Source organism: Cheilinus undulatus, linkage group 22, assembly GCF_018320785.1.
Source record: "Cheilinus undulatus linkage group 22, ASM1832078v1, whole genome shotgun sequence".
Lineage (NCBI taxonomy): Eukaryota > Metazoa > Chordata > Actinopteri > Labriformes > Labridae > Cheilinus > Cheilinus undulatus.
This window is the reverse complement of record NC_054886.1, coordinates 11,093,973-11,119,366: the sequence shown is the minus strand read 5'-3', so window position 1 is coordinate 11,119,366 and position 25,394 is coordinate 11,093,973. Positions and strand designations below refer to the sequence as shown.

At 37.7% G+C, this 25,394-nt stretch overlaps 2 protein-coding genes across 2 annotated transcripts in view; both read left to right on the top strand.

The window, feature by feature from the left end:
• On the top strand, positions 1-20,218 carry LOC121504993 (mucin-5AC-like). Its single transcript, XM_041780106.1, has 14 exons — positions 1-197; positions 3,501-4,174; positions 4,655-7,547; positions 7,655-7,770; positions 7,915-7,979; positions 8,082-8,127; positions 8,233-8,276; positions 9,362-9,483; positions 9,564-9,629; positions 12,570-12,732; positions 14,139-14,300; positions 14,946-15,028; positions 18,682-18,920; positions 19,055-20,218. Exons 1-14 carry the CDS (start codon positions 137-139, stop codon positions 19,097-19,099), a joined length of 4,779 nt encoding a protein of 1,592 aa, XP_041636040.1. The 5' UTR covers positions 1-136; the 3' UTR covers positions 19,100-20,218.
• Positions 20,219-25,077: 4,859 nt separating this feature from the next.
• The window catches only part of LOC121504992 (mucin-3A-like), a 60,142-nt gene continuing 59,825 nt past the window's right edge, over positions 25,078-25,394 (top strand). The window contains exon 1 of the mRNA XM_041780105.1: positions 25,078-25,183. Within this exon, the coding sequence (XP_041636039.1) occupies positions 25,078-25,183 (106 nt within the window). The remainder of the gene's footprint in view (positions 25,184-25,394) is intronic.

Sequence of the window (25,394 nt, the reverse complement as noted above, 5' to 3'; positions counted from 1 at the left end):
GCATTTTGAGGACGACTGTGGAGCTCAGCCCTTGTAGGACTCACTCAAACTTGACCCTATCATTATTTTCTGTTGTTGTTAAATGTTTTAAAGCTCAGACGTAGCAGAGATTCTGTCTGCTGGAATCCATAGGGTGATGGCTCTTTTTTCAACGTTTGTGATTTTCCTTTTACTCGCCTGCTCTCCTTCGTCTCACGGTAAGATTTATACCTCCATTAAACTCTCCCCTTCCTCTATCAGAGTAAAAATGTTAGACTTAAATGTCATTAATTTTATTAGAGACAGCAGTGATAAAGCAGAGATGAACTGGATTGTAAGAGTACAGATCTAAGTTCTTCAGAATATTATCTTTATTAGTTCACAGTTTAAGGGCAGAAATTAACTCTGAATTCATCCTGACAACACCTGTTCAATAAAGTACTGATTAAAGATTTAACTTAGTTAACTTTGATTTGGAAATATTAATGTTGTGACAGAGTGTTAATTAAAATATATAGTAAAACACACAACTTCATCAGCAGTAACTCACCAGGTTCTTTAACAGTTTCTGTAACAATAATGGAGAATTATTTTGTTCTGGAGGAACAGTAAAACCACAGCATGGCTGGCTATCTCTACAAACCCAAAAATAAATAAATACTAGAGCATGTAAATATAAACAAGCATGGAATTTTATGTCAATTTGGGGAGTTCTGGGCAGGTGTTAAAGTGCTTGAAATGCAGAAATACTTTTTTTTTTTTACTATTCTTTAATTTATTGTTTATTATTATTATCATCAATATTATTATCATTACACTACAGCTACCACTACTACTGCTACTAATAATAGTAATATTAATATAACTGTAATGACATTTCCTTCAGTTACAACAGGATTTGGATTGTAATGGTACTATTATTATTATTATTATTATTATTATTATTATTATTATTATTACCATTATCAATATTAATATTAATATCATACTATTATACAGCTACCACAACTACTTCTAATAATGGTATTATAATAATGTGGCAATACCTTTAGTTTCAACAGGTTGTGGGTTGTAACAATTATAATAATATATTATTATTATTATTATTATTATTATTATTATTATTATTATTATTTTACTACAGCTACCACTACTACTACTACTATCAATAATAATAATTATTATAATAATAATAGTATCATAATGATAACGGAAATTCCTTTAGTTTCAAAAGGCTATTTGTTGTAACATTATTATTATTATTATTATTATTATTATTATTATCATTATTATTATAATACTACAGCTACTACTACTACCAATAATGATAAAATTAATGATGATAAACATAATAATAATATAATATTGAGTTCCTTCACTTTCAACAGGTTTGAGTTATAATGATAATAATGTTAGCAACAATAATAATAATGATAATAATCATTATTATTATTATTTATTTGTTTATTTATTTAGCATGTATTATCATTATAATGCTCCTAATAATGATGATGATGATAATAATAGTCTTATAGTACTATACCTTTCTTTCTTTATTAGGATCCCATTAGCACTAGCAAAAGCATTGGCTATTCTTCCAGGGGTCCAACACACATGAGGTCATACACGTCAACACACAATAAAACATAAACAAACAAACATGGTCAAAAACAAAAACAAAAACAGCTCCTCTAAAAGTAAAAATAAAAACATATACATACAGAAGAGAAACAAAACGACCATCCATTTAACAAACATGATGCTAAACACTAAGTCATAATCACATTCTAAACTCATCAAATTTAATGTCTTTCTACCATCAGATATTGCATGCATGCATAAACATAGATTTACATGCCACATTGTAATAATCACATAAATGAATGACCTATCACAGAAATGGGTCAAACATCCCATGATTACACACAATAATTCCAAGGAAAAAAGAGGTGAAAATACATTTCATACCATGCCAGCATTCTGAAAGTGCTTGTTTATTCAATGAAATTCATTACTGTTAATAAAATATTATGAGGTACTGTTTCAACAAAAAATGAAACCTCTCCTTTTCATTTTCTTGAATAATATACATTGGTAATGAATTCCAGCCCACCATGGCTCTGTACAGGACTGTTCTTTGTATCATACCTGTTCTAATTATTGGTAGTATGAACCTTCTTTCGGTTGCACTTCTAGTTTGGTAATGATATTGAGCAAACTGAGAAGATAGTCTTTCATATATTAACTTTGGAGATTGTGTCATAATTATACTCCTGAGAAAATTTAACAAAACATAAGTGAATCTTTGTCTCACGGTTAGCCGGCCAAGTCTGTCATACATGTCTGTTACATTGGTTCTATATGAGCATTGTAGGGCACACCGAGCTGCTTTAGTCTGAGCCACTTGTAATTTTTTTAAGTCTTTTATTAAAGCACTGGACCAAATTATAGAGCCAAAATGAAGCTGGGACAGAACCAAGGCATTCAGAACTAGTTTAATAACATCTGGAGGTAAACTTTTTGACATATGAGCCATTATACTAAGAAACTGCCACAATACCATGGAGTAAAACTGTCAATATTTATCAATAGTACATACATGTCCCTGTAATTATAGTTTTCTTTTTTAAAACATTGCCAACAACTTATTCAGGTAAATGGACCATGTGTCGGCCAACATGTTTGAATTGATTTAAAAATCTTTCAAATGCATTTCTCGCTCCAAATTTTAGAATGAATTGTTTACATTCTGAAACCCCCATAGTATCAGCCCCTGGTGGGAAATACAAACAGGGCAGATCTTGACCATATTCTCTGTTCTATTATTGATTAAGACCCATCATTAATCACCTTTAATTCAGAGCAGCAGTTAGCAAAGTTACAGTGAAAAACATCACATTAAAAGAAAGAAACCTGGAGTAGAACCAGACAGATGATTAAAAACTCAAGCAGAACCAGTACCAAACACTTTCAAATGCCACCAATGTTTGCTGGAGACAACCAGGGAGCTAGTCTCTGAAATAAAAGTTCTGTTTCTGGGGGACAAATGAATCAAGCGTGACTCTCACGAAATCAGGATCAGTAAGAGATCCAGCTGAGTTAGACTGCTAATAATAAAAGACCTTCCTGAAATTTCAATACAACACTATCAAACTCTTGTTGAGAGATCCTAGAGATAGGTGGTTAAACCTGGTCTGTGAACACGTTGAGTGTAGCCACTGTTTTTCAGCAGTAATAAGAAAATAAAACAGTGCTAAGACTGTCAAATTCAGCCTCTAAATGAACACTGAATTGTCTGCTGACAATAATCTTACCAAAGATATAGCACTAAGTCACAAAGCAGCTTGAAGAATTCAAATAAAAATTTAGAGTTCAAACCAGGAGGGCAAAAAAACTGCTGAAAGAAAATCCTGGTGGGAATGATTCTGGCCCTACATGGGGAGAGCAAAAACAGTTAAAAAAGAAAATACAGCAGAAAACATGAGGGACAAAATAAATTATGTGTCACTGTTTTTGTTCAGCAGTACAATCAGAAAGGACCAGAGACAAGATGCTGGAAAATAATCAACAAGGAACAACTGGAGCAACTGACGCAACACCTGTAGCATCACAGGAAGCACTAACTGAGACAACAGCTGATGCAACACCTGAGGCAACAACTGAGACAACAGCTGAGGCAAAACCTGAGGCAACAACTGAGACAACAGCTGAGGCAACAGCTGAGACAACAGCTGAGGCAACAACTGAGACAACAGCTGAGGCAACAACTGAGACAACAGCTGAGGCAACAACTGAGACAACAGCTGAGGCAACAACTGAGACAACAGCTGAGGCAACACCTGAGACAACAGATGAGGCAACAGCTGAGGCAACAACTGAGACAACAGCTGAGGCAACAACTGAGACAACAGCTGAGGCAACAACTGAGACAACAGCTGAGGCAACAACTGAGACAACAGCTGAGGCAACAACTGAGACAACAGCTGAGGCAACACCTGAGACAACAGATGAGGCAACAGCTGAGGCAACAACTGAGACAACAGCTGAGGCAACAACTGAGACAACAGGTGAGGCAACACCTGAGGCAACAACAGCTGAGGCAACAACTGAAGCAACAACTGGATCAACAGCTGAGGCAACAACTGAGGCAACAACTGAGGCAACAACTGAAGCAACAACTGAGGCAACAACTGAGGCAACAACTGAAGCAACAACACAGGCAACAACTGCTGCAACAACTGAGGCAACAACTGAGGCAACAACTGATGCAACAACTGAAGCAACAACTGAGGCGACAACTGAGGCAACAACTGAAGCAACAACTGAGGAAACAACTCTGGCAACAACTGAGGCAACAACTGAGGCAACAAATCAGGCAACAACTGATGTAACAAATGAGGCATCACCTGAAGCAACAACTGAGATAACAACTGATGTAACAACTGAAGCATCAACTGAAGCAACAACTGAAGCAACAACTGAGGCAACAACTGAAGTAATAACTGAAGCAACAACTGATGCAACAGCTGAGGCAACAACTGAGGCAACAACTGATGTAACAACTGAAGCAACAACTGAAGCAACAACTGAAGCATCAACTGAAGCAACAACTGAGACAACAACTGATGTAACAACTGAAGCATCAACTGAAGCAACAACTGAAGCAACAACTGAGGCAACAACTGAAGTAATAACTGAAGCAACAACTGATGCAACAGCTGAGGCAACAACTGAGGCAACAACTGATGTAACAACTGAAGCAACAACTGATGGAACAACTGAAGCAACGACTGAGGAGACACCTGAGGCAACAACTGAAGCAACAACTGAGGAGACAACTCAGGCAACAATTCAGGCAACAACTGAGGCAACAACTAAAGCAACAACTGAGGAGACAACTGAAGCAACAACTGAGGCAACAACTGAGGTGACAACTGAAGCAACAACTGAGGCAACAATTGATGTAACAACTGAAGCAACAACCGAAGCAACAACCGAAGCAACAACTGAAGCAACAACTGAGGCAACAACTGAGGCAACAACTGAAGCAACAACTGGAGCAACAACTCAGGCCACAACTGAGGCAAAAACTCAGGCAGCATCTGATGCAACAACTGAGGCAACAACTGATGTAACAACTGAAGCAACGACTGAAGCAACAACTCAGGCAACAACCGAAGCAACAAAGGAAGCAACAACTGAGACAACAACTGAAGCAACAACTGAGGCAACAACTGAGACAGCAACTGATGCAACAACTGAGGCTACAACTGATGTAACAACTGGAGCAACAACTGAAGCAACAACTGAGGCAACAACTGATGCAACACCTGAGGCAACACCTGAGGCAACAACTCAGGCAGGCACTGAGGCAACAACTGAGGCAGGAACTGAAGCAACAATTGAGGCAACAACAGATGTCACAACTGATGCAACAACTGAAGCAACGACTGAGGCAACAACTCAGGCAACACCTGAGGCAACAAGTGATGCAACAGCTGATGTAACAACTGAGGCAACAACTGATGTTACAACTGAAGCAACAACTGAGGCAACAACTCAGGCAACAACTGAAGCAACAAAGGAAGCACCAACTGAGACAACAACTGAAGCAACAACTGAAGCAACAACTCAGGCAACAACTCAGGCAACTGATGCAACAGCTGAGGCAACAACTGAAGCAACAACTGAGGCAACTGATGTAACAACTGAAGCAACAAAGGAAGCACCGACTGAGACAACAGTTGATGCAACAACTGAGGCAACAACTCAGGCAGGCACTGAGGCAACAACTGAGGCAGCAACTGAAGCAACAATTGAGGCAACAACTGATGTAACAGCTGAAGCAACAACTGAGGCAACAACTGATGTAACAACTGAAGCAACACCTGAAGCACAAACTGAGACAACAGCTGATGCAACACCTGAGGCAACAACTGAGGCAACAACTGAAGCTACAAATGAAGCAACAACTGAGGCAGCAACTGATGCAACGCCTGAGGCAACAACTGATGTAACAACTGAAGCAACAAAGGAAGCACCGACTGAGACAACAGCTGATGCAACACCTGAGGCAACAACTGAAGCTACAACTGAGGCAATAACTGAGGCAACAACTGAGGCAACAACTGATGTAACAACTGAAGCAACAAAGGAAGCACCGACTGAGACAACAGCTGATGCAACACCTGATGCAACAACTGAAGCTACAACTGAGGCAATAACTGAGGCAACAACTGAGGCAAGAACTGATGTAACAACAGAAGCACCAACTGAGACAACAGCTGATGCAACACCTGAGGCAACAACTGATGTAACAACTGAAGCAACAAAGGAAGCACCAACTGAGACAACAGCTGATGCAACACCTAATTTAACAACTGAAGAAACAACTGATGTAACAACTGAAGCAACACCTGATTCAACAAATGGACCAACAATGGATGTCACTGATGGAACAACAGCTGAGGCCACAAGCAGACCAACAGCTGATGCCACAATTGAAACAACAGTGGATGTCACTGCAACAACTGTTGCTACAACTGAAGCCACAGGTGGCCTAACAGCAGAGGCCACGAGTGGACCAACAAGTGATGCCACAAGTGGATCAACAGTTGAGGTCACAAGTGGACATACAACTGGTGCAACAAGTGGACCAACACCTGAGACCTCAAATGGACCAACAGCTGAGGCAACTAGTAGACCAACAACTGATATTACAAGTGGACTAACAACTGATGCCACAAGTGGACCAACAACTGATGCCACAACTGATGCCACAAGTGGACCAACAACCAAGGTCACAGCTGAGGCAACAACTGATGCCACAAGTGGACAAACAGTGGCTGCCACTGCAACAACTGATGCCACAACTGTTGCAACAAGTGGACAAACACCTGATGTAACAACTGATGCCACAGGTGGACCAACAACCAAGGTAACAAGAGATCCAACAACTGATGCCACAAGTGGACAAACAACTGATGCCACAACTGACGCCACAGGTGGACCAACAACCAAGGTCACTGGTGCAGCAACAACTGATGCAACAAGTGGACAAACAATGGCTGCCACTGCAACAACTGATGCCTTAACTGATGCAACAAGTGGACCAACAAGTGATGCCACAAGTGGATCAACAGCTGAGACCTCAAATAGACCAACAGCTGAGGCAACTAGTAGACCAACAACTGATATTACAAGTGGACCAACTGATGCCACAAGTAGGCCAATGACTGATGCAACAAGTAGACCAACAACTGATGCCACAACCGATGCCACAGGTGGACCAACAACCAAGGTAACAAGAGAACCAACAACTGATGCAACAACTGGACAAACAACTGGTGCAACAAGTAGACCAACAACTGAGGGCACAACTCAGGTTTCAACAGCTGCCACAAACAGACCAACACCTCATGTCACAACACCTTTATCCACAACACCAACTATCACTAGAAAGCCCTTAGATTGCCAGAATGGAGGAATAGACAATGGATTCAACTGCACATGTCTTGTTGGATTCGCGGGGGAACTATGTGAAGAATTTATTCCTGATGTCACCCCAGGTATATGACTCTATTTTTAGAGAAGCATTTTTAAGTTTCAATTAGACATCTTTGAGTTGTTTTCTTCAAGTTACTTATACTAATTCATGATGTATTTGCTTTGACAGAGGTAGTTAGTAGAGCAGTAGTGGTTATTATGGAGGTCAACCAGGAATTTGACGACAAATATAAAGATAAAACATCACCGGAGTACCAGGACTTTGTTAGAAACTTCACTGAACAGGTGAGATCCACTGATGTTGTTTTCCCTCTGCAGAGAGACCCCCTTGGATGTATTACCCTTTTATTGATCTATAAAAAACTTTAAGAGGCAGTCTAAAAGTGGTTTAATGACCGATTTAAGTACTATTTCTGTTTGTATTTCCAGATGGATAAATATTACAGAGATAGGAAGGTACAAAACTTTAAAGAAGTGAATGTCACTGGTGTAAGGTAATGTCCTTAAAAATAGATGGCAGATTAATACTTGGCATTGAAATAACAAAAAATAGCCTTAGTGTTTTTTCTTCATCTTGTTATTTTGCTCCTTTATAGTCCAGGCAGTCCACTGACCAGGTTCTCTACCAACACTGTGGAGAAGGTAAAGAATTATAAATGCCTTGCAAAACATTTTTTAAATCAGGTGGAAAAATAACATTTTAAACTGGTTATTAATCGTTTTGTTTTGTTTTGTTTTTAATCTCAGATGAGACTCAGGAGGGACACAGCTGTCACAGAGGAGAGGTTGGGGTGAGCAGATAGCAGAATCTGGACTTCGATAAAGATGCACTGGACTGTATAATAGCCGTGTCAGGAGAAATATTTACGTCAACCAGGACGTCTGATCTAGATTACCACACCTATCTAATCTGGGCATATGTAGCCTGCTTTATCAGGTTTTGCAGATACTGTACATGTCAACGCATTAAGCTGTTAATTTTCATCTGACGGAAGAGAGAGGTTGGAAGAGATACTAAATTAAAAAGGGTTCTTGGTTCTTTCTGGACCTCCTGGATGAGTCGTCCATGCACTCCTGGAGTCATTTTGGTAGGCTGGTCACTCCTGGGAAGGTTCACCACTGTTCCAAGTTTTCTCCATTTGTGGATAATGGCTCTCAGTGTGGTTGGCTGGAGTCCCAAAGCCTTTGAAATGTCTCTGTAACATCTATTCCTTAACCTCCTTAGATGGAGCCATGGTGTTTGGCTTTTTGAGATATTTTAGTCTACTTCACTTACTGGTTGAGATGCAGTGGCATGACCTTAAACGGGCCGTTTATGGTGGAAGACCATCTGATGTAGCTTAAATACCAGTAAAACAATTCTGCAAAGAGGAGTGGGAAAGTATTCCGTATTAAAACACAAGTGTTTAAATACAATCTGACCATAACAGCCCTTGCTATATTATTTGAGTGGCTGAATGCATTTGTCCATATAGTGAAGAGCAGGCCTGCTGCTTTGCAGACTCTGGCCTCTACATATGGGTGCCTGCTTTAATTAATCTTAATCTTTTAAATTATGTTCCTTTCTTTATCCAGCATATTTGAGTACAATGATATTACCTTCATAGCAGCACTCAAATATGAGTAAAAGTGCCCTCTAGTGTTCTTAGACCAAATCACAGATGAAACCTTGGGTAAATGTCAGGATCCTGTTAGAAGTAGTTGTTTTTACGAACACATTTAGTGAAATAGGTCCAACGTAAACTTAAAAGCCTGTTCTGTATTAGTACTATCTATATCCAGAATTACCATGTCTCACTATAAATCACATGTGTTGCATCCTGAGATCCTGCTGTATTTCACCCATAGTGACATGAACCCACTCTTCTGTTTCCAGAGTTAACGTCACACATGATGTGATCCTGGAGATCCCAAATAAAGAGGGCTCTGATGAAATCTATGAGAGTGATGTGGAGATCATTCAGGAGGCTGTCGACAGCATTAATAGCTGCAGAGACGGTAGGAACAAAGAGTCATGTCTAATTTTCTCTGTCAACTGTAGAGTTCACCCTTTAATCTTTTCTTCTCTATATTTCCAGACTGTCCAAGTTTCAACCTTACAGGCCTGCCCCCGTCGGTGCAGACGACGAAGCTTGATCTTACAAGTCAGTACCCCAGCTCGTACAGAATGTATGAAAAGCCATGTGTTAGAAAGAGTTTACCATCTTTATAATTTGTCAGGTTTTTCTGATTGTGTATGGAAAGCCTATTCTGTCACTGAAAAAGAAATATATGATGATTAGGTAATCATGAAAAAAAGTCTAAATTATGAGATCATGAGTCCTAACTATGGGATGTAAAAGTGAATTTACATTATAAGAACTCTAAAGATATAAGGTAGTGAGTCAAAATCAGAAGATAGAAAGTCACAATTTTTGGACAAAAAGCCATGATTATAAGATAATAAGTATTTCAAAATAGATAAATCAAAACTTTAAATTCCATCTCGTGACATTTTATCTTGTTTTTTTATGTCATAATTTTGACATTTTAACTCAGAGTTGTGATTTGTATGATTACTACATTTCATCGTGTAAGTTTGACATTTCATCTCATAATTGACAATTGACCTCATAAATTTAACATTTTATCTTGATTTTGACATTTAATTTCCTATTTTTGTTTTTTTTATCACATTTAAGATTTTTGATGTTATTGTTTCAACCTTAAATCTCATAATTCAGATTTTTTTAATCTAATGATTGTGATTTTTTTTTATCCCATGCTTTGACTTTGTCATGTTTTGTCTATTATCTAAAAATGTGATGTTTCATCCCGTAATTTTCACATTTTCTCTCATAAATTTTACATTTTATCTCAGAATTTTGACATTGTATCTCATAAGTTTAACATGTTATCACGTTTTTGACATTTGATCTTATAATTTCAAGTCACTATCATGACTTTAATTTTTTTAATTTCGTAATTTAAACCCTACTTCTCTCATGATTTCAATTTCCTATCCAATGTTTTAACTTTCTATCTAATGTGTTTTTTCTTTTATCTACAAATGTGACATTTCATCTCACATATTTTGTCAGTTATCTCCTCATTTTGACATTTTTAACTCATAATGTTAAAATTCAATCTTATGATCCCCACTTTTTAGGGTGTTTTTGACTTCTTACTTCATTGTTTTGACCTTTTATCTCACTTTTAACATTTTCTGTCATGATTTCAACTTTTTAACGGATTATATTGACTTTTTTCTCATACTTTTGTCTAACATCACATTTTTACTTTTAATTTCATGGTCAAAACCTTTTATCTCCTAATTTCAACATTTTTTTCTCAGAATTTTGACATTGCATCTCATAAATTGAAAATTTGCATGTTTTGACATTTGATCTTATAATTTAAAGTCACTATCATGATTTTAATTTTTTATTTAATCGTTTTAAACTTTAATCTCATAATTTCAATTTTCAATTCCATGTTTTAACTTTCTGTCATGTTTTTGTCTTTTGTCTACAAATGTGACATTTCATCTCGCATATTTTCATCATTTTGACATTTTATCTCATAATGTTGAGATTCAATCTTATGATCTCCACTCTTAATGATGTTTTGACTTTTTATTTCATTGTTTTGACCTTTTATCTCACTTTTGACATTTCTCTGTCATGGTTTCAACTTTTTAACTGATTATTTTGACTTTCTTTCCCTTACTTTTGTCTACATCTAATTAATTATAGGTTTTAATCAATTTTTTTTCTTTTTATTTCATGGTTGCAACGTTTTATCTCCTAATTTCAACATTTTATCTTATAAATCAGACATTTTATCTCATGCTTTCCCCTTTTTCTTCTGATGTTGACTTTCTATCTCATATTTTTGTTTACTAACATACCATTTATCAAGTTTTTACCTGTTATTACATAATATCAATTTTTATTTCATAATTTTGGCCTTACTTCTCATTTTGACGAGTTATCCCATCATTCTTTCTCATTTATCATAATTTTGACTAAAGACCTTTTTTAGATAGTTACTTCTACTAACTTTATATATCTTTATATATTTTTCTTTTTTAAGTGGTGGAAATAGGGTTCCTTAATTTTGTTCTTTACATGAGCAGAAAAATGTTAAACCACAGAACAGATTCTTCAAACCTGCTTCCTCATAAACCCAAAATTCATTAGAGCCTCCTATCCAGCGTCTCAGAGTAAACTTTCCTGGGGGGATGGTAAAATACCTCAAAAGTTAGAGCACACCCTTCCAACCCATTTTTAAAAATGGGAACCATCATCCCGGTCTGCCATTTCACAGGCCCCTAAGCATGCCATCCAGGACAGCCAACAGCGTTCATTCCCTTTAGCCTTTAGTGTTCTGGTGTTGATCTTAGCTACATCCGATGCCCTGCCAGAAAAACTTTTAAGACTACCTCAGAGATCTTTGCCAAGGACAGATGGCTTCCCCCAGATCATCAAACTCTGCCTCCTCATAAGATATGTGGGTTGAGTTTTCAAGGTCTTTAAAGTTTTCTTGTTCTACCAAACAACATCACTATTCCAGGTCAACAGTTCTCCACTCCTTCTGTGATCAGCTTTAGCCAATCCCTGTTCTCCCTGAGCCCTCTATTTTACCAGGACATCCTAGCAGGCCAACCAAAAATCCCTCTCCACCATTATCTGGGTTATACAGCATTTGGGTAATGAATATGGGTCCCAAGCAGGATTGTCTGCAGGATCCATGGTGGCCCCAACTGTACTTCAACCTACAGTATATAACCCCCTTAGGGATCCCATCTCAGGTAGAAGCCCCCTCCCCCCCAGTGAAGATGCTATTTAAACAAACTAATGGGTTGATATCAGATCTTGACTGTATCTTGATGACACATTGATGCTGGCAGCAGTACTTTGACAGGAAAGGACAGGGAATGGAACTAATTAAGATTTCATTTTTGAACGCTGCAATACCTTAATTTCAGTACCTGTTTCTGACTAGTCTTGCTGACCCTGTCATATCAGTGCCAATAACTGTTTTGCATGCACTCTGTCAGCACTTTTTTTGAGTCTTTCTATCTTCTTTTTACCATTCTTCAGAACAATGTGTGGGTCTTTCAGAGGATGCAAATTTCTATCAGGCAAAGAACATCAATGGGAAGATACTCTGTGTGACGGCCTGCCATCCTGAACGTGATAATCATAAACGATGCTTCAATGGTGGACGGTGCAAAGCATTCGAAACTGTTGGAGCAATCTGCGAGTAAGTCTGAGTCCATTTCATGAGTTATAGTTAAACTTTACACATACCAACACTTTAATATTCCCATCTGTGTCTCCCTCCTCTTTTACTGTTTCACACTGATATTTTCAAGAAAACTCCCATTCCAAAAAAGTTGGGACATTGTGTAAAATGTGAATAAAAAACTGAGTCAAGGATTGTCAAATCTCAATATTTTATTCACAGTAGAAAATAAACAACATACCAGATGTTGAAACTGAGACATTTTACCATTTCATGAAAAATATAAGCTCGTTTTGAATTTTATCACAGCAACACGTCTCAAAAAGTAAGGATAGGACAACAAAAGGCAGGAAAAGTAAGCAGCTTTAATGAAAAGCAGCTGGAAGAACATTCTGAAAATAATTTGGTTAACTGTCAACAGGTCAACCTATACAAGTACAAATATACAAAAGAGAAAACTAACGTCCTGACTGGTGCAATGTAAACAGGGGTGTGTATGACAGTGGGAATATTGTGCATTTGTAATATTGCACAGCAGCCTGTGTTAACATAAATAAAATAACAGCAGTAAACCGTAATCAGTAACAGCATATATGTTATTCTTAAAAGAGGGTGTTTTCAAGTATGGAAAAAGTGTGAACAGGATCCAAGAATGTTGTCATCTTCTCTGGAGCAAAGCTCATTTTAAATGGACTGAGACAACATACAAAACTGATCTGTGGTCACATGTATTCAAATTTGTAATACTTTTTAGAAACCACAGACGCCTTGTCCTGTGGACTAAGGAGGAGAGGGATGATCCAGCTTGTTATCCTAGCACAGTTTAAAAGTCTGCATCTCTGATGACAAGAATGGGACAGCATTTCTCTCCCAAAACTACATCAGCTTGTCTCCTCACTTCCCAGATGTTTAAAGACTGTTGTCAAAAGAAGAGGGCATGCTACACAATGGTAAACATGGCCCTGTCCCTACTTTTTTGAGATGTGTTGCTGCCATCAAATTCAAAATGAGCTAATATTTTTCACAAAATGATGAAATTTCTCAGTTTCAACTTCTGATATGTTGTTTATGTCTATTGTGAATAAAATATGTGTTTTTGAGATTTAACAATCATTGACTTATGTTTCTATTTACATTTTAAACAGCGACCCAATTTTTGGGGGGAATTGGGGTGTATCTTGACCCTTAGCTGAAAGAGGATCTTGTTTAATTTGTTTTTATGGAGTTTTACACCTGAAACATGCAACTACTCAGATTTGATATTGATCATCTAGAATTTCTAAGTAAAGAACTGATTTTCTATTCAACAGTCGAGCTCTGATTTGATTTTTTGATTTATTATAGTGGTAGTTTTCCAGGGGCAATCCCATGAATTACGGTTCCTTGTAAAGGTATCACAGAGATCACTCTGTTTCCTGTTTCAGCTGCGCAAATGTGGAATCTAACTGGTACCTAAGCGATGACTGCAGCATGCCCATACAGAAGACAGCCTTCATCGCTGGCCTGAGTGGGACGCTCCTCATTCTCATGGTGCTGGTCGGAGTCCTGGCAGCGTTCACACTGAGGAACAAAATCTCTCAAAAGAGGTGAAACCCACAGTGATTCAACACATCTGCTCACATGAATTATACAGCATTTCTGGACTACAGTGACAGTGAGGAAAGCCAAGATGTTTTCTGGAGAATAAGAAAGATTGAAATACAAGGAAAGTGTTTGTGAACTTAAGCTTGAGCTCAGCAGTTTAACTGTTATGAACAATGACAAGAGATAATTAGGGTTAAGTTAGGTCAAGTTAGGTTAGATAAGATTTGGTTTAATTAGGTTAAGTTAGGAGAGGTTAGGTTAAGTTGGTTAGTTTAGATCAAGTAAGGTTAAATTAAGTAAGGTTAAGTTAAGCTAAGCTAAGTTAAGTTAAGATACATTAGGTTAGGTTAGGTTAGGTCAAGTTAGGGGAGTTTAGATCACATTGGGTTAGGTTAGATAAAGTTGGGTTGGATTAACTTAGGTTAGGTTAGGTTAAGCTAGGTGAGTTTAGATCACGTTGGGTTAGGTTAGATTAAGCCAGGCTAGATTAAGTAAGGTAAGGTAATACACTGTAGTAAACATGAATATTAGCTGTACTTATTGTTGCATGTTTTAGTCTAGTTGTCTTTAGTTTAACTTTCTAAAGCTGCAGGATAAATGTTTCCTCGGTGATAAAATGTGTTTTTTTTTCTGTGCTGTGCTTGCAGAAACAGAGACATGAAAAAGCAGATGTTGAATCAGTGGCTGAACGAGGACTTTGAATGGTCCAGAACAAACAGTTACAGCTCTGGTAAGGCCTTTATAACACTCGCATGAGATCCTCTTGAATCTGTGGCAACTTTCCAAGGAGTGATGTTAAAGTTAAAGCACAATTACAGTTTAGAATGAAGGAAAAAACACAATAAATGCCCTTTTAAAGGTTTGCCCTTTAAACTGCCCCACCTGTTGTCATTACCCCCTTGCCAGATTTAATTTAAGGTTATAAAGATAAAATGATGAAGTTATGAGATGGTGAAATGATATCAGAGAGAAAAAAGAGTGCCACAGGGTGTGATTATGTGATTGATGAACATGGTGGGGCAGGGCTGAAGGTCAGTGGGAGGAGTACCATGCTGGTGTCATCACTTTATCATAATTACAGAAAAAAGGGTGGATAGGTCATAACTACTCATGAACAAACAAGTCAATAGACTTCAACTTTTGTAGAGTTTTTCTAGTAATCTGACTGGATCATGGGAATCAAACTCTCAATCTTTGCATCATTTTCACCATTTATTTACATGGTCCATGTAACCCTACCCTTTAGCTCTAGTTTGTATCTCTGATTTGATTGACTTTATTGACCTTCTATTTTATTGCCTTTCAGTGTATCAATTTTATTTCTTTGTATTAAGTCATTCTTTATTGTTTTATCCCTCTTATTCTACTTTTAGTATTGTTTTCTGTCTGTGTATTCTTTGTAAAGCACTTTGAGCTGCAGGTTTTTATGTGTAAGCCCTGAGACGGTGTAGAAGAAATAGTTACACTTAAGGTAGTTTTCAAAAACGGCAGCATACATAAATAATGAAAATAATAGACATTAATGTTTTTTTTTTCCCCACTTCTTTTGCATTCAATTTTCAAGATCAGGCATGATCATAAATATCAAATATCGTTTTAATTTCAGGAATTTAACCCTTTTAATTCCAGTTTAAGTGCATAAAACCCTGATGTTTATAATATGAAAACACAAAAAATTAAATATTTTAAATGAAGAAGGTACAAATTGGATCCTTGAAGGGGATTATCACAGCTTTGAGAGTATTAATAATGAGCAACAACTTTTTTATTCATTATTATTTATACAATTTTAAGATTTAAATACATAATTACAATAAGTGTTGGTGACCAAAAATTGGATGTCACACATAAATAGCAAAACAATAAAAATTAAAATAAAACTAAAAAAGAATACTGCACATTTTTAATTCCATTTTTTATTATCTATCTATCTATCTATCTATATTTATTTATTTATTTATTTATATTCCCAACAAAATCAAACCTTGAAATGACCAAAAAAAGATGCAAAATAGCCTCAGCACCCTCTAGGGGTTCAAAGTGCTTCACAAATAAAGTTGATTGGAGTTTACCCATACAGTGAAAATGTAGGGGCTGTACCATTCTTTTACTTGATTACACCTGCATGAACTAACAGAAATGTGAACAAGAATGTTACAGCCCCAGTGTTCTGTTCTTTGATCTTCCTTTTTTTCGTTTTCTTCTTGTCTAAGGCCCCGTCCACACGGAGATGAAAACAATATATTGCCGTTTCGTTTTGCAAAAGTTTTCCGTAAAGACAGAATTGTTTCAGGAAATATCTGTGTAAACACAGAACCATTAAAACACTGTAGTGCATATGCCAAGCCTGTACGTGGCGCTGTAACGCTGCCACAGAAATGTACCAAAGGAGAAGTAGAAGAAAAAAAACTGACACAAACTTTCTTTTAGTTGCCCTTCTGGTTGTTCTCTGCGTTGGACTTAAGAACATATGGTGTATACGTTTTGTGGTGGGGGTAAAGGAGCATCAAATTTTGCTGTAAAAGCCATAACAAGCTCAGTAGCTTCTGTAGCACAAACACAACCCTGTAGTCAGCCATTATTGTTTTGGCCAGACCCGCGCAGGAGCCTTAAGAGAGCTATGCTTTATGTGACATAATCGTTTCAAGAAAGATGCGGATAGCCATCCACAGAGAGATGAAACAGTAGTGGTTTACGGATTCATGCACTCTGGGACCTGTTTTCAAAAAGAATCATTTACAGTCACCCGAAACACCGTTTCCGTGTGGATGAAACGCCGATACGACAACAAATTTTTGGGTATACACCTGAATTCGTTTCCCAGTGGATGGGGCCTATATATTTGGATCAAATAAGGAAGATCAAAGAACAGAATACTTGGACTGTAGCATTCTTTTTATTTCACAACACCTGCGCAAAGTCACACAAATGTGAAAAAAAGAATGTTGCATTACCAGTAGTCCATTCATTAAATTTCCCTTTATTCACGTTTTTCTACTTATTTTCATGTTTGGATCAAACAGAAGGAAGATCAAAGACTGGGGATGTAACATTTTTTTCTTTACACCTGCACTTAGTGACAGAAATGGGAAAAAATATTTAACCCTAGTGTTCCATTCTTTGATCTTCTTTCTGTGTTTGAATCAAAAAAAGAAGACCAAAGGACAGAACACCGGGGCTGTCGCATTCTTTTTTCACAGCACCTTCACAAGTCACACAGATGTGGAAATAATAATGTTATATTACCAGTGTTCTATTGGTTTATCATCCTTTTTTACCATTTGTTCTTATTTTTTTTTTTATTTATTTATTTATTTTTTTGGATGAAAAAGGAAGGTCACCGAATGGAACATTGGTAACGTAACAATATATTTTTCACAACACCTTCACCAAGTCACACATTTAGGGAAAATGAATGTTACATTACCAGTGTTCTGTTGTTTGATCCTCCTTTTTTCCAATAATTTTTAGGTTTGAATGACAAAATAAAGATTAAAGAACAGAACACTGGTTATGTAGCATGTTTATTTTTCACAACACCTGCAGCAGGTCAAACAAATGTGAAAATGAATGTTACAGCCCCAGTGTTCCACAAAAATTCTTTGATGTTCCTTTCTTTTACCCCTTTTCTTCTTGTTTTATGCTTGGAGATCAGAGAACAGAACATTTGGGCTGTAGCATTCCTTTTCTCCAACACCTTCACAAGTCACACAAATGTGGAACAAAAGAATGTTACATCACCAGTGTTCTATTGGTTGACCTTCCTTTTTGACCTATTGTTCTTATTTTATGTTTGGATGAAAAAGGAAGATCAGAGGACAGAACACTTGGGCTGTAGCATTCTTTTTTCACAAATCACAAGACAAGTGTGAATAAAAGAATGTTGCAGCCCCAATGTTCCATTATTTGATCTTCCTTTTTTCCTTTTCTTCTTGTTTTTATCTTTAGATCAAAAAGAAGAAAGATAATGGAAAACTGGTGATGTAACATTCTTTTCCTCAACAACGCTGCACCAAGTCACACAAATGGGAAAAAGAATGTTACATCACTAGCAGTCCATTCATTGATTTTACCCTTATTTATCTGAACACAAAACAAGAACATTTACTTATTTCTCTGTGGAAAATGAAAACCTGCAAGGACATTTTTCCTTTGTTTGCATTCCCATTTCTAAACCGTGATTGGTGAACAGCTGGTTTCTCCGTTTATTTTTATTTTAAAAACAAAGATGGTTGGCAGTAAAATATATAGACCCCTGTTGTTGCTGAGAGACTCAGATTGTTACCCTACTGTTGTTTTTGTTGTTTAAATCAGTTGAAACTTTAAATATTCATCTTTTTGTATATGATCTTTATTGGACCCTTACTGTTGCTCTCCTTCCAGAAATGTACAGGAACCCTATGTTTACCAGCGATGATACTGCCGCATACAGACAGCAGCCAAACGGTTTAAGACAGCCCTCACCAGCCTACCAATCAAGCAGACCACCGACACAAAACAGCTACAGACCATCAGACAGACTCTCCCCATCACAACCAGCTCACAGACACATCACTCCATCTAATGGGTACGCTCAACCTGCTGGTCTCGGCCGACCACAGAGAAGCCCAACCAACCAACCGGTCAGTTTTTAAGTCCACACCAACACATAAGACTTATCTTTATTTCTGATAATCTGTCCCAAGAAGTACATTCATATCCAACTTAAAAATGAGTTAACATCATGTCTCTGTTTCTTTCTTCCTTGTTTCCCCAGATGAGGATCAACAGGCCTCAGATCAGGACATCCTGGGACGCCTGAGCAGAGCAATAAGAAACTAGGTCTTAGAAAATGAACTGAAAACACGGCAGCAAAGAGGTTTTTAGCCCCTGGATGAAATGAAGAAGCCAAGAAGAAAGTTCAAAACTGGCTAAATACTATGTATATAAGGTTCTCTTCAACCAAAAGTACCCAGAACTTTTAGTCCCAGGAACTTATCTTCAAGGAACTGAATGGTACCTGTTGTTCCAAAAGGGGCATTGGGCAAATCAGGCATCCTGACACAGCCAAGCTTTAGAGAGACAAAGATTATACCTTTTATAATTTTTATTTCAATGTTCTGTTATGAAGAGTCTGGATTGAGGACAAACAGACTCTATAATCCTTTATATACATTTCTGTGCAGAATTTTAAGGCACATTTGTGCCAAATTAAGAAATGTTCAGGACTGCAGCCCCATGTCCTATAGTTCCTAGGCCTTTGGAAAGAACTTCAGCCAAGTAGGAACTTTCCTTTCCAGAACTAAATTTAGACCCTGGTCTAAAGACATTGACTTCTTCAAAAGTTTCAGAGTTCCTGGGGAAGGTTCCTGCAGTTGAAAAGCACCTATAAAAAGTATATCTTGATCTAAACACAATACCACAGTCTTAAAAACCTCATATGATCTGCGAACAGTGGATGGAGACGGAGAACAGGGAAAGAAGACACAAGTCAGACCTGAACCTCAGCTGTCAACCTCAAGGACTTTGTCTACGTAGCTAGCCCACCAGCATTTTATTTCTATTTATTTATTTGTATGTAGCCGTTATTTAATCAGGTATGACCCACAGAGATCTAAGAGCTCTCATATGAGGAGACCTGGCAGCAATTCAGAGTTACAATGGTAAAAAAGTCAGTAACATTAAGGTGTTCAGATGTGCAAACAAATATGTAAATAAATCAATGATATTCCCACAGCATGCCTGGGTTATTAGGTTGTTCAAGTTGTGGAAGGAAGTTCAGAAGGAAACAAAAGTTTTCTTTACTGATTCAGTTTCAGTTTGGAAATCAAAAAAAGTGCCTGAGCTCTTTAACCCAAATGATATTTTTAATGCTAAAATAGAATTATCATTGTTATCCATGAATTTTCAAATTTACTGATTTAATAAAACAGAAAAATAGTAAAGCACATTATGATTTCTTGATCAATATGTCAAATTATAGTTATTTACTTGTATTCCTGAACAGAAAAATGAGTTTTAGTGGTTGAATGTTATGCTTGATTAATTTCTGACTTCTCAGAGAAGCCATGTGAGCTGGCTCAAATTTGGGTATTAAAAGGTGAATTCAGTTTGAGATCGTTCATTCCTGTTCAAAATGGTACAAAGTGGAGAGCTCACTGAAAATGAAAGAGTCCACATTAAAGCACTTCATGATGCTGGGTGGTCTTTAAGACAAATATGACAGGTGGTCTAATAAATTTGTTAAGCACTGTATTTATATATATATATATATATATATATATATATATATATATATATATATATATATATATATACATTTATATCACAAGCCCATGTGTAAAAGACAGAATCACCTGCATAGCGATGAATTTGAAATATTCTGTTCACAGTAATATATGCAAACTGTGAACTTCAGTGGGCCCAGGAATGAACCTTGTGGTATCCCAGCACTTTCTGCAATCCTATTTCCCTTCACAGGCTCTGCTTTAGATATTGGTGCCTCATTATTTCAAAGTAAAGTCCTTCTTTGCTCAACTCTCTCTTAATCTTGAATGACAGAAACTCTGGTCTCTGTAAACCTTCTGACCTCAGGTAAAGGAATGATTGTGGTGGTCTAAACCATTCCTTTAATCAGAACCAAATAAACCCTGAGCATGGATGACCGACAGCTAGTGTAACAGCTATGATGATGAAAGTGAGGAGAAATTTAGTGAACAAATGATTATTTTATTTATCATGTGTTTTATGAAATGTTAATGTTTTTACTGCTTTGATACTTTTGATGCACTTTATATTAATAAAATTTTCATGACTTCAATCCTCCATGAGACTTAGATTTTTGTTTTTATAGCTAATAATGACTGATGATAGGTGATATACAGAGCTACAGCAAAAGACTGAGACAATGAGAAAAAAAAACAAAATTTGACAAATTTGAAAAGACAACAGAAATTTTCTGTTACACCTGGAAGGTCAGTCTAAGAACCAAAGGTTCCAGGGCTGGGGGGTGAGGGTAAGGTCAGAGGTACTGATGGGCATAGAGGGACCCCTGAAAACTCCCTGTGTATATGAAAGAAAAACCCACAATGGTCACAGAAATAACTTGAATCTGACAAAAGTAATAATAAATAAAAATTCAATGAAAATTAACCAGTGAAAATTAGACATTACTTTTGAATTGTGGTTCAACAGAATTTTGAAAATAACCAACTCATGAAACAGGCCTGGACAAAAATGATGGTACCCCTAGAAAAGTTTGAAAATAATGTGACCATAGGGACATGTTCAACCAAGGTGTGTCCTCTAATTAGCATCACAGGTGTCTACAAACTTGTAATCAGTCAGTCGGCCTATTTAAAGGGTGACAAGTAGTTACTGTGCTGTTTGGTGACATGGTGTGTACCACACTAAACATGGACCAGAGGAAGTGAAGGAGAGAGTTGTCTCAGGAGATTAGAAAGAAAATTATAGACAAGCATGTTGAAGGTAAAGGCTATAAGACCATCTCTAAGTAGCTTGATGTTCCTGTGACTACAGTTGCACATATTATTCAGAAATTTAAGATCCGCGGGACTGTAGCCAACCTCCCTGGACGTGGCCACAGGAGGAAAATTGATGACAAATCGAAGAGATGGATAATACGAATGGTAACAAAAGAGCCCAGAACAACCTCCAAAGACATTAAGGGTGAACTCCAAGGTCAAGGTACATCAGTGTCAAATCGCACCATCCGTCGTTGTTTGAGCCAAAGTGGACTTCATGGGAGACGACCAAGGAGGACACCACTGTTGAAAACAAATCATAAAAAAGCGAGACTGGAATTTGCCAAACTGCATGTTGACAAGCCACAAAGCTTCTGGGAGAATGTCCTATGGACAGACGAGACAAAACTGGAACTTTTTGGCAAGGCACATCAGCGCTATGTTCACAGACGCAAAAATGAAGCATACCAAGAAAAGAACACTGCCCCTACTGTGAAACATGGAGGAGGCTCTGTCATGTTCTGGGGCTGCTTTGCTGCATCTGGCACAGGGTGTCTTGAATCTGTGCAGGGTACAATGAAATCTCAGGACTATCAAGGTATTCTAGAGAGAAATGTGCTGCCCAGTGTCAGAAAGCTTGGTCTCAGTCGCAGGTCATGGGTCTTGCAACAGGATAATGACCCAAAACACACAGCTCAAAACACCCAAGAATGGCTAAGAGCAAAACATTGAAATATACTGAAGTGGCCTTCTATGAGCACTGATCTAAATCCTATTGAACATCTGTGGAAGGAGCTGAAACATGCCGTCTGGAGAAGGCACGTTTCAGACCTGAGACAACTGGAGCCGTTTGCTCATGAGGAGTGGGCCAAAATACTTGCTGAGAGGTGCAGAAGTCTCACTGAAAGTTACAGAAATCGTTTGATTGCAGTGAATGCCTCAAAATGTTGTGCAACAAAATATTAAGTTAAAGGTACCATCATTTTTATCCAGGCCTGTTTCATGAGTTTGTTTGTTTTTTTTTAAATCTGTTGAGCCACAGTTCAAAAGCAATGTCTGATTTTCATTGGTTAATTTTCATTGAATTTTTATTTATTATTACCTTTGTCAGATTCAAGTTATTTCTGTGACCATTGTGGGTTTTTATTTCGTTAACAGAAGGGTACCAACAATTTTGTCCACGTGTGTAGATGAGATCAGTACTGGCGTTAGATCAGGATCAATGGTGCTGGCATCTTCTCCTACATTTCCCTCATTTTCAAGCTGAAAAGTGTGCCTAGCTTTAATTAGATTCTGATGCTGAAAAATATGTGATTGTGCACATTTTAAACCCCATTTTAAACCAACTTTGACACCTTTGCCCATTTTTGCCTCTTTTTAACCCATATCTGCAACCTTTTAACTGCTTTTCACCACTTTGTAACCCCTTATTAACCCCTTTCTTAACCCCCCAGCCTCTTTCAACCCATTTCTGCCATATTGAACCAATTTAACCATATGAATGTCTCTTCTTCTCTTCTTTTCTCTTCTAAACACTGCTTCCTCTAAGGGAAGAACTCTGGCAGAAGAGTTTTTGTGCATGCTGGACCCCACCCAGGACTTTTGACTGACCTTAAATCCTCCAATAACACGCTGAACTTTTATTTACAAAACTGTAGACTGTCAGGCCTTCATATGAGGAGGATTATTATCCGGAGTCCATCATTTTCTTGTAATTCTGTCAAGAAATGGGAAAATGGGACACAGTTATGGACCTGGGTGTCTTAAGGTTACCCCAAAAGGTGAACCAGTCTTTACCTACAGGCACTTTTCCCTCTAATGAGGGTTTTCTGCACAATTTTGCACTGCTCTCCACCTCTATGCACAGAAGAAAAAAAAGTTGCGCAGTCAAATATCTCTGACGAGTTTTCACTGTTTTTTTTCTAATATGCGCATTGATCAAAGGCGCATTATTGCACAGGCTAGCTGGTACTGTTGCCTGGGGTTTCTACCTCCATGGGGGCCTCAGAGAAGAGATTTGCTTGGCTCCTAGTGCCCGTGTGTGTGTGAATTGGATGCCTGTTTCAATGATTGATTTACACATAAAAGGAGGGGGTTTTTCCCGAATTAACTGCCATGTGGCCGAGTCTATTGCTGCGTCTGTGGTGCATCTTTGCACAAACACTTTTGGCTTCATGTCATTGACACAACAACGCAAACACTGACACCACTCACAGACAGACGAACACAAGCTAACGTGTTGGTGGTGTAAACCTGAGGCTTCTTTCCTCTAGAGGAGAAAAGGATCCAACACAGAACTGAACTTTTCTCCTGCTTGAAAGCTCGTCTCTGACCATGGCGCATTGGTGGGTCATTGCTGTCTATGAATAACCGCCCTTTCTCTTTCCTCTCTCTCTCTCTCTCTCTCTCTCTCCTTAGTGAGCTCCAGACTGTTGAATTATTGATTCATTAACATTCCACTTCTATATGTTATCACGACGATACACCCTAGTAATTAAACATCAATATGAGCTCATTATCAAAACATTTGATATGTGCCACATTGCAGGAAATATTATATTTACTTTATATTGATGATTAACCGATCAAAAACATCCTAATCTCTTACATCCTAATGAGTGATCAGCAGAGCAGTGAGAAACAGAGGGAAAAGGAAAAGAAAACTTCTACAGTAGTTAGAAATATTTCAGCTGAAGAGAGTAGAGCTGTACATTTCTCTGTTTTTAATCATTTATTTCAGTAATGACAGTTAAAACAGCTGATTACATCTTTCCCACGTGTTAACTTAATGCAACACATTTAAATAATCTGTTTTTAAATATCTATTTTAATAAAAAATTATTAATCATCTTTAACATTGAATGGATGTCTTTTTTTATGTAAATATGATGCTTTAAAGAATGAATCTAGCTAAAATGATCTACAATGAGACCAGGAATGAGTTGATCTCCTATAATGGACTGATAACAAAAGGATTTAAGCCCTGATGTATCTAACAGTGTGATTTCTCTGTAATGTACTGGCAGAAGTCCTTTAGGAGACCTGTCTGTGATTAGGTTGATAAAGCATGAGGACAGAGCATGTGTTTTGTCTCGTCCAAGATGTTCTAGATTTCTGCCTTTTTATATGAAACTCTCTCTGCAAGACATCCTTCTTCCACCACCGGAACATTGCCAAACTCCGACCTACTCTCACTCTCTCCGATGCAGAAAAGCTCATCCACGCTTTTGTCGCCTCCAGGCTGGATTACTACAACGCACTCCTCATTGGGATCCCTGGCCAGAGCCTAAATAGGCTTCAATACATTCAGAACAGCATGGCCAGGATCCTGATGAGGGTGCGAAAGTACGATCACGTCACCTCCATCCTCAAATCACTGTCCAACTCCGGATTGAATACAAAGTTTCCCTCCTCACCCACCAGTGCATCCATGGACATGCCCCCCCTACCTTAAGGAACTCCTCACCCCACAGACCTCCTCACAGACACTCCGTTCCACAGGCACCTACCTCCTCAAACCCCCAAAGACAAAGCTCAACACCATTGGGCATTCTCTTCAGATGCTCCCAGTCTGTTGAACGCCCTCCCAGACGACCTGAGGGCTCCACAGACTATTGATGCTTTTAAGCGAGG